We start from the raw sequence: 14,709 nt of genomic DNA, 5'->3' as shown, positions 1-14,709 counted from the left end.
AGGCAGTGTGAGTTCCAGACCTCAGCAGCTCAGCAGGGTTGATCTGCTGCTGGAAAAACTGAGACACTTCTCCATCAGAGCCAAGAAGTACTCCGTCAGCAGGTGTTGTAACACAAACACAAACCCACCAGTGAATCCTCCTTGTGTTGACAAACCCTACTAACCCCCCCACTCTGTCTCTCAGGTGTATGTCTGTGTACCGTCCAGTCTGTCAGTTCTTCAGAGCTCTGGTCCAACCAGAATACAGCGCCGTCACAGACGTCTACGTCCTCATGTTCCTCGCCGACACGGTCGACTTCATCATCATCGTCTTCGGCTTCTGGGCCTTCGGGGTAAAACCTCATTCACCGACCTTGTTTACATTTCTCTTTCAGCTGCAGCTTAATTCACCACTGTGGACTAATTATTTTATTCTAATGATTTCCAGAAACACTCTGCAGCTGCTGATATCACATCCTCCCTCTCAGAAGATCAAGTTCCTGAAGCGTTCTTGGTGATGGTCTTGATTCAGTTTGGTACGTCTACAGAACCTGTCTGACTCTGCTGGTTTACCTGTTCACTGTCTATCTGCTCCTCTGTTCACCTGTCTCACTGTTTGTGTGTGTCTCTGCAGGTACCATGGTGATAGACAGAGCACTGTACTTGAGGAAGACAGTATTGGGGAAGTTGGTGTTCCAGGTGATTCTGGTTTTTGGGATTCACTTCTGGATGTTTTTTATCCTGCCGACCGTCACTGAGAGGTAACTCAACTTTACCCGCCATCCTTTAAAGTGATACGCCAACATTTATTTTCCGTGTCTTGCCTCACTCCTGAGTCCATGACCAGCAGACAGACACCATCCTTTCGACTGTGCGTGCAGTCACAAGGGAGATAGAGCCGTATCGCCCGTAATTAGCTTAGCTCAAACGCTGGAAGTGCATAGGTGTTAGCCTGCTTCCTACCCCAGCCAAAATCAGCAGTCAGAAGCTGATTTCATTTTAGCTCTAAACTCTGTAAATATATCACTTTATCAACATTTCAAACATGTTTAGGTGAGAAAGTAGCCGTTTAGATCAGCAGTGTGTCGTTAATTTGTCTAAATACCAGCCGTTTCCAATTTTGTTCGGACGAATTCGGCGCTACTCAAGCTAGCCGTTGTGACCAACGCACTTCGGGTTACTTTCACAAAATAAAACACCCGTTGCCCTTTACATACAGAAAACCATGACGATAGAATTTGTGCTTTTACATTGAAACAGGAAGCTAACCTACCCTCGATGTAGCTAGCTTGAACCAAAATAAACCGTCTTTGCTTGAACCCTCCGTTTTGACCGATCTCGTCCCGTTACCGGCATTTGACCGCTCAAGATGCCTTACCGGAGAGTTTTGTCAGCTCTGAGACGAAGATCGGTCCGTTTAGAGTTAAAGAGTTTCTCTGATGACGGAGGCACTACCGATACACTTCCAGCATTTGAGCTAAGCTAATTACAGGCGATACGGGCTCTCCCTTGTTACTGTACGCACAGTCGAAAGGATGGTGTCTATCTGCTGGTCATGGACTCGGGAGTGAGGCAAGACACGGACAAAAAAAATTTGGTGTATCCCTTTAACAATATAGACAGCTCTTTATCTAATGTCAGCACCATCTTATTATAATTCTTCTTCTTCTTCTATATTCTAATTATCCTGCCGAGTTGCAGGGTTTGATTTTCAAATGCTCTACTTGGGCTCAGATGCAGCTGCCTGTCCTTGTCTATCATCACCCACAGATTGGTTACTTCATGATTTGTAGCCCATGCACACTGAAGTCTGAATGGTTGAGCTGTATGAGTTTATACAGAGAGGAGTTGATGTTATATATCCTGTTTATTTAGCCTACTTCATGTGGCAGTAGTTTTGTCGAGGTGTAGGCCCTATTAGCTTAAAATGTTGGTGATCATCAGCTGCCTAAATTGCTAATCAGCATTAGAATTGGCCCTGAACAAAACAATTCACTGGATCACTTATCTTAATTAAGTTGGTAACATAATTTTTTGTGGATCAATCCAAGTCAAGCTGTGTTAAACATCCAGGTCCCCACATCATTACACTGACTGTGTTGTTCTTCCAGGCGTTTCAATCAGAACCTGGTGGCTCAGCTCTGGTACTTTGTGAAGTGCGTCTACTTCGGTCTGTCGGCCTATCAGATTCGATCTGGTTACCCAACACGAGTTCTGGGAAACTTCTTGACAAAGAGCTACAACTACCTCAACCTTTTCCTGTTTCAGGGGTGAGTCACCATCAATCCATCAGCCCAACCCAAGCACACACACACACACACACACACACACACACACACACACACACACACACACACACACACACACACACACACACACACACACACACACACACACACACACACACACACACACACTCCACAAAGCTCAGCACAGTGACTGGAAGCAAGTAGAGAAACTATGGTGCTTATACTGGAAGTTTGAAGAAAGTATTAGCCTAGTTTTAGCTGAGGTTGGAAGCATGGGGCAAGTGTTAGCCTGGCTTCACACAAAGGCTAATAATACTAGTTTACTAGTAGATTAAAGAGATATTTCAACATTTTGGCAAATTCGCCCATTGCCTACAGTCTTCAGCGTCGACGCGTGTCGGAGTGTCGAGAGAGTTGAGATTTGAGAGAGGTTCAACTTTATGCAAATGAGGAGCCGCGGCAACCAATTGCAGCCTCACAGCGAGAGAAATTGAGAGTGCCTGAGTGGACACATCTTCCGCGCTGCTTGAAAGTCCTCCTCCTTTGGCCGCTGGCCGCTGGAGCTGGCAGGCTGTGAACAGAGCGTTGAGAGAGTCTGCTGACCATGCTGCTGGCCCTCCCGACGCTTTTGGTGTGAACGCACAGTTAGGAGTGGGTTCATTACCTTTACTGTAACTGTCGGTGCAAGCTGTTTTTAGTTTGGCGGGGCAGAGACACAAGCTGCTTAGCTAACGCTACGGAGCCTCATGGTATTTCCGGGTTTCCCTCATAAAACTCATCAAATACACAATCCAACAACTCCAAAACGCTCTGGTGGACAAGTTGTGACCTGCACATTCACCACGCTATGAAATAATAACGTATAATTATGTAACATTACGACACATGAAGCAAATACATAGAACTACTTGCGCTTTTGAAATCACTCCGCCCAGCAGCCGTGTCTGGAATGTAGTTCCGGCTACAAATTTACCTCTAAAACAACTCTGTCTGGTAACGTTCTGTTATTATCTCATAGCGTGGTGAATGTGCAGGTCACAACTTCTCCACCAGAGCGTTTTGGAGTTGTTGGATTGTGTATTTGCTGTGTTTTATGAGGGAAAGCCAGAAATACCTCCGTTGCGTTAGCTGAGCAGCTCATGTCTCTGCCCCGCCGATCGAATAACAGCTTGCACCGACAGTTAAAGGTAACAAACCTACTGCTATGACTATAGAGATTATGGCAATAGGCGAATTTGCCAAAATGTTGAAATATTACTTTAACCAATTAACGTTCCCAGAGTTCCTTGCCTCCCTTGCATGTGTTACTCTCTCTGTCTCTCTGCCTTTTTCTTTACTTCTGTAGTTTCCGTCTGGTTCCGTTCCTGACAGAACTGCGGGCCGTGATGGACTGGGTGTGGACAGACACCACCTTGTCTCTGTCCTCCTGGATTTGTGTAGAGGACGTCTATGCCCACTGCTTCGTCTTAAAGTGCTGGAGGGAGTCTGAGAAGGTGTGACTCCATCTGTGTGTTTATAGTTGCATTTGTGTCACTGTGGCTGTGGGTCAGATGAAATGTGTGTGTTTAAATGCGTGTGTTTGTGTGTTTTTGTGTACAGAGGTACCCTCAGCCTCGGGGTCAGAAGAAGAAGCGGGTTGTGAAGTATGGGATGGGCGGCCTCATAGTTCTGTTACTGATCTGTATCGTCTGGTTTCCACTGCTCTTCATGTCACTCATTAAATCTGTGGCCGGAGTGGTCAACCGTCCCCTCGACGTCTCTCTGACCATCACACTAGGAGGCTTCCAGGTGAGACAGACCAGGAGAACCAGCAGGATTGATATTAACACTACTAGAACATATTGATCAGTATTAGTGATAGCATTAGCAGTGTTAATTTTACTATAACATGTTGTTGTTAACAGCCCATCTTCACCATGAGTGCCCAGCAGAATCAGCTCAAAGATCTGACTGAGGAAGACTTCAGCTCCTTCACCAGCTCCTACAGCTACAAACCTGTAAGTAGGGCTGTGTGATCCAGAGGGAGGTCTCAGTTCAGTTTAGGTTGTTTGACACTTCACTTCAACCTCAATGAAATCATCATTCAAAAACAATTCTTTTATCTTTTTCTTTTTATTGGAAAGCAGGTGCACATCAACATGTGTCTGTCACTGCAGACAGGAAACATAAATGTATACAAACATATGGACATATTCACATAAACACATATATAAACATACACACATACATATACCAAGACATTAAAGGTATAGTATGTAGGAATTCCCCCCATCTAGCGGTGCGGTTGCATATCTGAACGTATTCTTGATGTTGCATTCAGGTGAAATGGGGCAGACGTCAGACAGACAACAGACGCTGCATGTAACAGGATAAACAAGCTTCTATGTAAACAAGTGGTCCGCCAGCACGAGGCAAAACAATACAGGTGACAATATGTTGTCATGGTGATGTGGTATTGTTTTACCGTCTTTCTCTGGTGGAGTAAAATGACATCCGGTTGGTTTGCCGACGGCCGTCTGCCTGACTGCACCTGAATGCAACACCAGTGCCTCCGTCCTTCCTCACACTACACAGTGGTGACAGTTTTAACAGGCCGAGCCCACAGCTCCGCTGAGTTTCCGTGGTTACGTACGGTCACGCTGCCACTCAACGTAAAAAATGGCGATGCAACATGGCCGCCTCGGTTCGGTGCGTCGCCCACTTATGTATTTGTAACGACTTATAACAACTCATTCTAAGGTACCAGAAAGCTTTCATTTGTATGCAGCTGTGATTCCACTTCAGTGAAATACGGATTTATGAAAGACAGATTTGATTTTTGCTAATAAAAAGCCAAATAAGTTACATACTGGGGCTTTAAACAAGAAATACATAAAAGAGAATAAAAAAAAGATAGATAGATAGATAGATAGATAGATAGATAGATAGATAGATAGATAGATAGATAGATAGATAGATAGATAGATAGATAGATAGATAGATAGATAGATAGATACGTAGATAGATACGTAGATAGATAGATAGATACAACATGACAGGGACACGGCTTTCTGTTCCCATGTTAAACAAGGTTTTTCATAATACTGTATATACGTACACACATATACACATACGTACCGGCCGAGACAATCTTTAGCTCATGTCATTCCCCCAGTCTCTCTCCCTGCTTTCCTGTCTCTCTCCTCTGTCTTATCACATAAAGGCCAAAAAAGGCCAAAAAATATCTTTATGATTGTAGCTGTTTGTAATTATTTTTTGATAGTCAGAGGTTTAGTGGTCCTGTGTTGTACGATCTATGCAAGCATCCGTCCATCCATGGTCTGTGCTGCTCAGACTCCTTGTGTGGGATCAGACATGAAGCTGAGCCAGCTGACTACAGAATGAAAAAGGACACTGGCCGATACTGATTAATAAAACATGCAGCATTTCACTGCAGGCTCTGGAAAAAGATCCAGTTCTGCCCTAAGCTGCTGGTGGCATCAGTGTTCAGGGACCAGTCCAGTTCACCATCAAGGTGCACACTTAGATGTTTCTACGTGTGCACCGCTTCACTGTCCTTCCTTTGCTGTTAAACAGCTGGAAGGTGTCTAGACTAAGGAGATTTCCTTCCCTCCTCTCTCTTCCTGGAGCTGCTGGTTCCCTGGATTCACTGGCATCAAGCATTTGAAAATTTAATGCTGGCTGCTCCGTCCTCATCATGGGTGTGTTGTGGCAACAGTCTCTGCCTCACCACCGTTACTAACCAGCTCCTTGTTAACCTTGAAGCTGGAGAAGATGCTGGTCACAGGTAGAATTCACAGGCATTTCCTTGGGACAGCCACAGTCCACAGCTGAACCAGTTGAACAGGCTGACCTCTCTGCTCAACCTGACAACCAGCCAGGTCAAAGACTAGCTACCTCAAAGAGGAGGTGGAGTAATACACGTAGAAGACAGTAACCCTACGTCACTTAAAAGGCCACGCCCCTTCGCCGGTGAAAACAAAGGAGAAGTCCTCAGTGTTCCAGAGGAGCTAATATAAAAAACCACAATGCCAAAGAGTTGTTGTGTGGTATATTGTTCATTGAACAACTTAAAAGAACCTAACATAAGATTTTCCCTACTCCCCTTAAGAGAGTGGGACAGGAAAAGAAGAGATTTATGGCTTCAGGCCTTATGAAGAATGGACAAAATGGCCTGAAGCCGTGGGACCTGGCTAGTCCATGGGCTTGTGTGGTAAACCATTCAGGAGGGGCGACCGCCCTTTTTCTAAAAAATGGTCCTATGTTCCCCGCTTTTCCCCAAAAGGACCCAGGGAACATGCAATTTTTGGTCCCATACCTGGAAGTCGAGTTGTGACTTTGCAGATTTTGGCCTATTTCTGAATGAGAGTTGAGTTGTGACTTTGAGCAAAAAGTGGAATTGTCCCATTGGTTGGGCTTAGGCAATGAAGACAGGAGTTGGTTAAGTTTAGTAAAAAGACCAGGTAGAGGCTAGACAGGCCAGATAGATAGAGTCCAGATAAGTAGAGAGAGTCCATCGACCAGCAACAGTGGGAAACATAGGACCCTTTTTTAGAAAAAGGGTCCTATGTTCCCCAGTATGTATTGCAACCGGGGAACATAGGACCCTTTTTGGGAAAAACGGGGAACATAGGACCCTTTTTGGGAAAAACGGGAAACATAGGACCCTTTTTGGGAAAAACGGGGAACATAGGACCCTTTTTGGGAAAAACGGGGAACATAGGACCCTTTTTCAAAAGGAGGGTCCTATCCCCCATCAGGGAACATAGGACCCGGGGAACATAGGTACGCTCCCCTTGAGATGACTGTTGTAACCACTGCACTACGGTGGCAGTTGATTCACATGTTTCACTCAGCATTATATACTACACCTCTCGCCGCTGAGTGGGCTCATTCTCCAGTAGGCTGTATGGACATACATTCCCTGACTCTTTAATTTTTTCGATATAACGACGTGATATAGCTAATTTAATGTTAGATAGGCGAAATCAAGACGGGACTATGGCGGGATTTGCATTTGTCGCCAGTCAAAGCCAGCAGTTTGTTTTCACCGGAATGGGGGCGTGGCCTCACTTGCTACTGTCATCACTGACTACACCCCTGACGGGTAGTTCCCTTCTGTTTCAGTCAAACTCTCAAATAAGCAGCTGTTCTCACACATATCCCATATCATTCTGTCACACGTTCACTTTTATGTTGTTCCATACTCCTGATTATTTGCATTGTCACATGTACTTTAATTTCTCATTCCTTCATTTCGCCTATATGACATTACTGTATTTATTGTCCCTCAAGGGGAAATTTGATTTGCAGTATATACTGTAGTCAACAGTACAAGACAACAATAAAATAAAAATAATCACAACAGTAATAGCCATCAAGATAAAATGGGTGAAATGGATAAAATCATGTTGTGTTTCAAAGCTTTGTTTTCATATACAGTACAGTTACATTTACACAGATTAATATCAAAGCACATATCTCTTCTTCCTGGTTGTAAGTTTTACTCTAACTCTGTTGCGTGTGTTTCCCAGAGTGCCTTGCAGTTCCTGGAGGCGTACCGTCATGAGGATGTGACTGTTGCCGAGCTGCAGGGCAGCAGTAACTCTCTGTGGACCATCAGTCCCCCCAGCAGGGAGTACCTGAGCCAGGTCCTCAACCTGGACCACTTCCCTCTCACCCTGTCCTGGACAATTCAGAGGTCAGTCAGTCCTCCACAATTATCAATTATCAATCAGCACTAATACTTATAGGTAGAACTGACAGTTGTACAAATAGCAGTATTATTAGAAAGTGCAGTATTAGTAGTTAGACTTATGCTGCGTTCACATGGAGTCCGGTAAACGGCAGATGGCATGTAGCACTCTAGTTTATTTATGTATTGTTGGTTTTATTTTATTGGTTTAGTTTTTCTCTGTTGAACCACAGCGCACACAGCACTTTAAGAGCTGCTGATCTGATCAGTTCTACAGACTGTTTTTACTGACCTATTTGTAATAGAGTGGAAGCACCCTTCACTGTTTTGAATGCGTGTTAAAGGTGTGAAAGTATTTTGTATGGATGTCTTGTATGTATTGTCTTGTGTATGCAGTGGCTCCGAGCCCAAAACAAATTTCCCTTTGGGACAATAAAGTACAATCCAATCCAATGCTGGACTCCATGTCAGTGGACGAGAGAACGACGGTAAAACTTGGGGGAGCACGACAAAAACTACCGTGCACGGCAACGGCAAATGGCAATGCCGTCCCGAGTTCAAATATTTTAACATTTCCAGTCTGCCACGACGGTATCCTCAACCGAACGTGACGTGTGAGTACGAGTATGTTGACGTTGCCATAGCAACATGGTGACGCGTCTTGCCGTTGTGCCGTGCCGTCCGACAGTTTGTTTGTTTTTACCGTTCCGTCCAGCGGCATTTGCCGTTTACCGGACTCCATGTGAACGCAGCATTACTTACACTGCTTCTATACTTCTATACCGACAGCATTAGTAGAAGTTATTGGACTGTCCAGAGTGGAGAAGTTTTACTTTACTAATCAATCAATCAATCAAAAATGAAGTGAACAGACTGAATCTCTTTGAAACAGGAACCTGAGTCTGGGGGCGAAGGCGGAGCTTGCATCAGGTAAACATGTGACCTACCTGGACGATCAGACTCGTCTGGAGCTGATCGAGCTGCTGAATGGGACAAGGACACTTCCTGTGTGAGTACAAGGGTGGAGGGGGGGGGGGTCTAAAACTGGTTTCCTCTTGAATTCAGCCTGACAAGTGGATGAACACAAAGAGAACACCAGTTGACTTGAACGTTCCCCTGGTTCATTTCTGTTAGTTAGTTGTAATGAAGCTGACCCTGAGTTCAGATCTTTATTTCTCTCATTCTCTCCCTCTTCCACCAAGCAGCAGCCAATCAGATGTCCCATTGTCTCAACCAGCCGATAAAGTCATCCTTGTCATAAATTCTACTCAGCCACATCCCGTCTGTATAAAGCAGTGTCTTATCCTGCTCCTCATCCTCATCCTCATCCTCCCCCAGAGGTTTTTAATCCTGACGCGTCAGGCTGCAGGAGTCTGTGAACTGCATTTCAAAGCCTTGAGTTGTCCAGTTAGCGCTGCCATCTTGGTTCCATAACCAGAGAAACCATATTTGGATGAGAAGGTGTAGCTGGGTGTGTGTAGAACTACTGTATCCTGGTGTCAGCCAGGTCATGAACTCCCTGAGGTCGGTTCTCTCCAGTACGATGGCGGGGTATTGTTTCACTCTTTCACGATGTAATTATTTTTTTATTAAAAAAGCGGGACACTTCAGCCTCTTCAAAGAGTCCACTGTGTCTGTAGCTCACCCAGAAGCAGAGTAGTCCTCAAACATCCATGTCCAACAGGAGACTCCTTCCCCATCACAGGATGGGCCAAGGAGAGTTCATTTACATCAAGATGGTTACGTAGATTACCATTTCCACATTTTACTCAAGCTAAGACCCAGACATGGGGCTCGATGGAAGGAGAAAGTTTGTTCACTGCAGGAAACAAGACAAAAACACCCGTGCACCAAATGGAGATGTCAGAGCTGTGATGTGGCTCTCTGCCTCATCACAGACACACACTGTTTTAATGCCAGGCCAGTGGGGCATTTTTGTAAATAATGTAAATCATATCATCTGTATCATAGTTAGAACCCTTATTCGTTTCCCCCTAATCCACAAGACCTCAAAGAACACTTATAGTGTCTAAAAAGAAGTTTATAATAATTGTCTGTGTGTTTCCAACAAATATATGTGACATTTATTTTCCATTTTTTATTTTCCTTTCTTTTTCTGATCATATAGCTTTGTCTACCTTCATATGACACCACTGCAGAATGAATATTCTGAAAGCCCAGGTTGTCAATTACTGGATTACTTGTGCATTACAGGGCTGAGAAACACAGAAGAAAATGCCATTGACTCTGAAGCATTAATCACATCCTCATCTGCATGCTTACAGTACTGTACCTGCTGTGTGGTCTGTTCTCCTCCAAAAGACACTAACTGGGAATCGTGTATTTAGAAGAATGAATTGTGACGTGTTGTGTTTGTTTGTTTCCAGGGTGATACAGGAAGTGTTTCCATGTTTCATGCGAGCTCCCAGCGATTCCAACGCCAAACCCATTGAACAGCTTTATACAGGTTTCATATTTATATGATTGAATATTCACTTCAGTGGAAACATTGATGATATGTGTCAGTTTAAAGAGTTGTTTCTATGTGTTGATAGTCCAGTCGTCTCTCTCTTCTCTCGTCCAACCAGATGACCACTACAAGGACATTCTGCTGGCCCTAGAGAGGTCGACCAATCAGAGCAGAGAGATCCAGGAGTGGTGGATCGTCAACCAACCAGCCGCCAGCGTGGTGCATCTTGTGGGTGCACCACTGACTGAGAGGAGGGAGGCGGGGCTTCAGCTCTTTGTGTTCAGCGATAAAGTCAGTCCTCCAAGTCTGGGCTTCCTGGCCGGATACGGGTAATTAATGATCACTGTACAGCTTCATTTATTCTGTTGTTCTCTTTCTATTTGTTGTGTTTAGTTCAAATTTCAGTCTGCATGTTGGAAGGAAAATAACGTACCTTGAAACTTCAAGCTAGTAGTACTGCAGTAACAGAGGTACCAGACAGTAGGGGTGTCACGATTTCCATTTTTTTATCGAAATCGATTGAAATTACGTCATGTTCTCAAGCATCGAAGTCAAAGATGCCCCCCCCCGCAGCACTGCCCCGCTGTCTGTCACATGACTCTCACGTATCATCTTGTTTACATCAGGAAGAATAATGAGATGCGACGGTAAATTAATGAAAATAAAATTATGAAAACGTACGGATATTTGTTTCGAAACCTTGGGGGCAATTTTGGCCCCTGGATCATGATTTTTGGGGGCATTCTTGGTAAAATTGGGGAACAAGATTGTTACCTTTATATTGTAAATAAATTATTTAAATTTGACCATTAGTGCCTAATGTGATACATTATGGAAATTGCATATGTAGCCCATCTTTTGAAATAAGATTTTCTGTATAAAATTTGATGAATAAAACCAATGATTGTAGACTAGACTAGTCTGAAAATGGAATATAGGCCTCTGTGCTGTAAGATAAGAACCGAGAACCGAGAATCGAGAATCGAATCGTGACCCTAAAATCGAAAATCAAATCGAATCGAGGATTTGGAGAATCGTGACACCACTACCAGACAGTGGTTGTAAGGGAAGTGATAGTAGTTACACTAAAAGTAGAATCAGTAACAAGTCAAGTATTGATTGGTGATTAATTGATGATTGACCTCTTGTGCAGCATCATGGGACTGTACGCCTCGGTGGTGCTGGTCATAGGGAAGTTTGTCAGAGAGTTCTTCAGCGGGATCAGTCACTCCATCATGTTTGAGGAGCTGCCGTGTGTCGACCGCATCCTCAAACTCTGCACCGACATCTTCCTGGTAAAACTTTGATTATCTTTATTGGTCATCTGATTTTGATGATCTCATGTGATTGGCTGTTTAATTTTTGATTACTTGATTGGATTTTTTCTGAGACAGTTTTCCTGTTTCAGGTGAGGGAGACGGGTGAGCTGGAGCTGGAGGAGGAGCTTTATGCCAAACTGATCTTTCTGTATCGATCACCAGAGACTCTGATCAAATGGACGCGACGCTGAGCTTATTGATCATCACCTTCCTGATCACAGACATTGTTTATTACGTCACCACAGACCTGATTCGCAGGCGGCTCCCTCAGCATTATTTAAATGTCACACAGGGAACCCACAGGAGTGGTTCTTCTACACATCACTGTGAAGGACAGAGGAACTGTGAGTGGTGTTGGACCTGAAGGATTCAACAAACTGATCATTTCAGGAGTTTCTGAACATTTCTGGATGTTAATTTAACATCTGTGGATTATTACCTGTAGGAGAGCGGTATGAACTGCTGAAGGATGGAGCTGAAGGTGACAGGAACCTTCTAATGAAATGTGAACTGATCTCAGGACAGTACCACACAGAGTGTTATGGGAATATTAAAGTATTATGTATTGATTATTGATCATTAATGACTTGAGAGACATGTCACCTCCTGGTAAACCTGGAACTATTTAATGTGACTTTCATGTTAGGAAACATTCCTTGAAAACATCTGGCCAGAGTGTCCAGGAAAACAACAAGGGACTGAAACAGCTCCAGATCATTAACGTTGTGAGAACAGGTTTCCCTGGAGACGTAACAGGAGTTGGTGTGAGGAGACTTCATAAAGAGGGAGCGCCATCTGTAAACACTGAAGTGTGAATCAACAAAAGAAACACAGCTGTTTTCACTTATTTGGCTTTTTTAACTTGTGCTTAAGGGAGTGTTCATCTTTATGCTGTGTTGAGTTGTGTTTACCATCAGCCTGTGGTGTTAGTGGTGAGGCAGGAAAACAGACTTCAGCTCTACTGCAGCTCTAACCATGTGATTCATAGTCCACTCAGAACCTTCACAGGAGACCAAGGACTTGTTGGTAGAGGTGTTGAGTGACTGAATTATCAGTATCAACATCTAAATACAACAGCTGCACATCACATCCTGACAGTAGCTACTTGAAATGCACAGTGCCTATAGAAAATCATCATACCTCCTTGAAATAGCTGGAATATTTGCCTGAAATCAAAACCCAACGAATTAACATTTACAACATCAAAGTAATGAAAATAAGTTACTTTTCTGACAGTTCTGTAAATTAAAGGGATAGTTCACCCAAAATTGAAATTTTTCAAGAAGTTTCAGAGTCCTCCATGGCTTCTCTGAGTTACAGGGGGTCTCGTCGTAGCAGTGCATGTCCATATAACGGTTGCAAATGGATACCAACTGTCTTCATAACAAAAAGACACACCAAAAAACATCCAAATACCTCCATGCTGCTCGTATGTAATGTCCGTCTTGTATTAAAGCCCCAAAATGCGAAATACCTGCGTTGAGGACTGTAGCCTCTACATGGGGTGGCCGCCTTAACCACTGCGCCACGCACCGCCCCAAAATAGGCCGTTTCTTTGGGTCTGTTCACAACACTGTATGTTGAAAATCTCTGGGCAGGGCTATGGGCTGGCGTTGCTAACGGGAGGAGTGCAGAGAGTCTTCTACTGCAATTAAAGTACTTAGGGGCTATTTGTAGATCATACAACCCCACTTAAAAAAAATGCTACTATCCCTTTAAATTATAATGACCTGTTGATGAAATGTCTGCATGTATTATTTTTCTTTTTTTTTTTTACCGAACAGTATTATTTTTAAAAAAAAAGTGCTGCAAGAGACATACACATGGTCTACCATCACCGGAATATGAGATGTTCTCTTTTTTAATTGTTGCCTGTGAGGTCTCATTGTAAAACTGCCCTTGATCCCTGTTTCTACAACGTCATGCCGGTCGTGGATTTTCATGGAACTGGCCCTGGAAATTCTCTAGTGCTTGTTGGGGAAGCTACGGGAACCCTGGCTGTGTGTAAATCTACTTTAGTATACCTTAAAGGGATAGTTCAACATTTTGGTAAATTGGCCCATTGCCATAATCGCTATAGTCATAGCAGTGGGTTTGTTACCTTTAATTGTTGGTGCAAGCTGTTTTTAGAACGGTGGAGCAGAGCCGTGAGCTGCTCAGAGCTACGCTATGGAGGCTCATGGGATTTCCCTCATCAAATGCATCAAATACACAATCCAACAACTCCAAAACCCTGTCGTGGACAAGTTGTGAGCTGCACATTCACCACGCTATGAGATAATAACAGAACGTTACGAGACGGAGCTGTTTTAGAAGGAAATTCATGCAAAACCGCTGATGTGCGTTGCGTTCAGGGACAGTTTTTCAGCAAGCAGACTCTGTATTTACCCTGTATTTCCCTCTAAAACAACTCTGTTTGGTAACGTTCCGTTATTATCTCATAGCGTGGTGAATGTGCACGTCACAACTTGTCCACCAGAGCGTTTTGGAGTTTTTGGATTGTGTATTTGATGAGTTTGATGAGGGAAACCAAGAAATCCCATGAGCCTCCGTAGCGTAGCTCTGAGCAGCCTGCCGCTCCGCTCCGCCGTTCTAAAAATAGCTTACACCAACAATTAAAGGTAACAAACCTATTGCTATGACTATAGGGATTATGGCAATGGGCCAATTTGCCAAAATGTTGAACTATCCCTTTAACTTTACATAGGCCATGAAGAGACAAATCACCCTCATTGGCACTAATCAAGCCTGATGCCGACGCCGCCACCAATCAGAGGAGAATAAGTGAAAACAGCTGTTCAGTCACAACATGACAAACACAGAATATTTAGTGCATGTTGTTGTTCCAGACACCTGGAAGTGAACTACAGATGTGGAGTAAATATAGACTGAACCCTGCTGAGTGTTGTTTGCTCCCACAGTGAAGCTCTTTCTGTTCTCATCACTTCATCTGACTATTATTAAATGTACGCTCAGTGTTTTCTGTGAAGATCTGGA

At 43.8% G+C, this 14,709-nt stretch overlaps 2 protein-coding genes across 2 annotated transcripts in view; one reads left to right on the top strand and one right to left on the bottom strand.

Annotated features, from left to right (window-relative positions):
• Positions 1-12,390, top strand: part of LOC311003561 (piezo-type mechanosensitive ion channel component 2-like) — an 82,366-nt gene extending 69,976 nt beyond the window's left edge. Inside the window, exons 42-55 of the mRNA XM_083995328.1 lie at positions 3-102; positions 185-332; positions 428-515; positions 614-740; positions 2,091-2,249; positions 3,574-3,721; positions 3,828-4,016; positions 4,133-4,225; positions 7,763-7,929; positions 8,816-8,932; positions 10,311-10,390; positions 10,512-10,722; positions 11,547-11,688; positions 11,802-12,390. Coding sequence (XP_083851454.1) covers positions 3-102; positions 185-332; positions 428-515; positions 614-740; positions 2,091-2,249; positions 3,574-3,721; positions 3,828-4,016; positions 4,133-4,225; positions 7,763-7,929; positions 8,816-8,932; positions 10,311-10,390; positions 10,512-10,722; positions 11,547-11,688; positions 11,802-11,903 — 1,871 coding nt within the window. The 3' untranslated portion in view covers positions 11,904-12,390. The remainder of the gene's footprint in view (positions 1-2; positions 103-184; positions 333-427; positions 516-613; positions 741-2,090; positions 2,250-3,573; positions 3,722-3,827; positions 4,017-4,132; positions 4,226-7,762; positions 7,930-8,815; positions 8,933-10,310; positions 10,391-10,511; positions 10,723-11,546; positions 11,689-11,801) is intronic.
• The window catches only part of tubb6 (tubulin, beta 6 class V), a 403,096-nt gene that overhangs the window by 353,206 nt on the left and 35,181 nt on the right, over positions 1-14,709 (bottom strand). The gene's annotated exons all lie outside the window — the stretch shown is intronic.

Source organism: Trachurus trachurus, assembly GCF_905171665.1.
Source record: "Trachurus trachurus genome assembly, chromosome: 20".
Lineage (NCBI taxonomy): Eukaryota > Metazoa > Chordata > Actinopteri > Carangiformes > Carangidae > Trachurus > Trachurus trachurus.
Note: the sequence above shows the minus strand (reverse complement) of the source record. Positions and strands in the feature narration are given on the sequence as shown.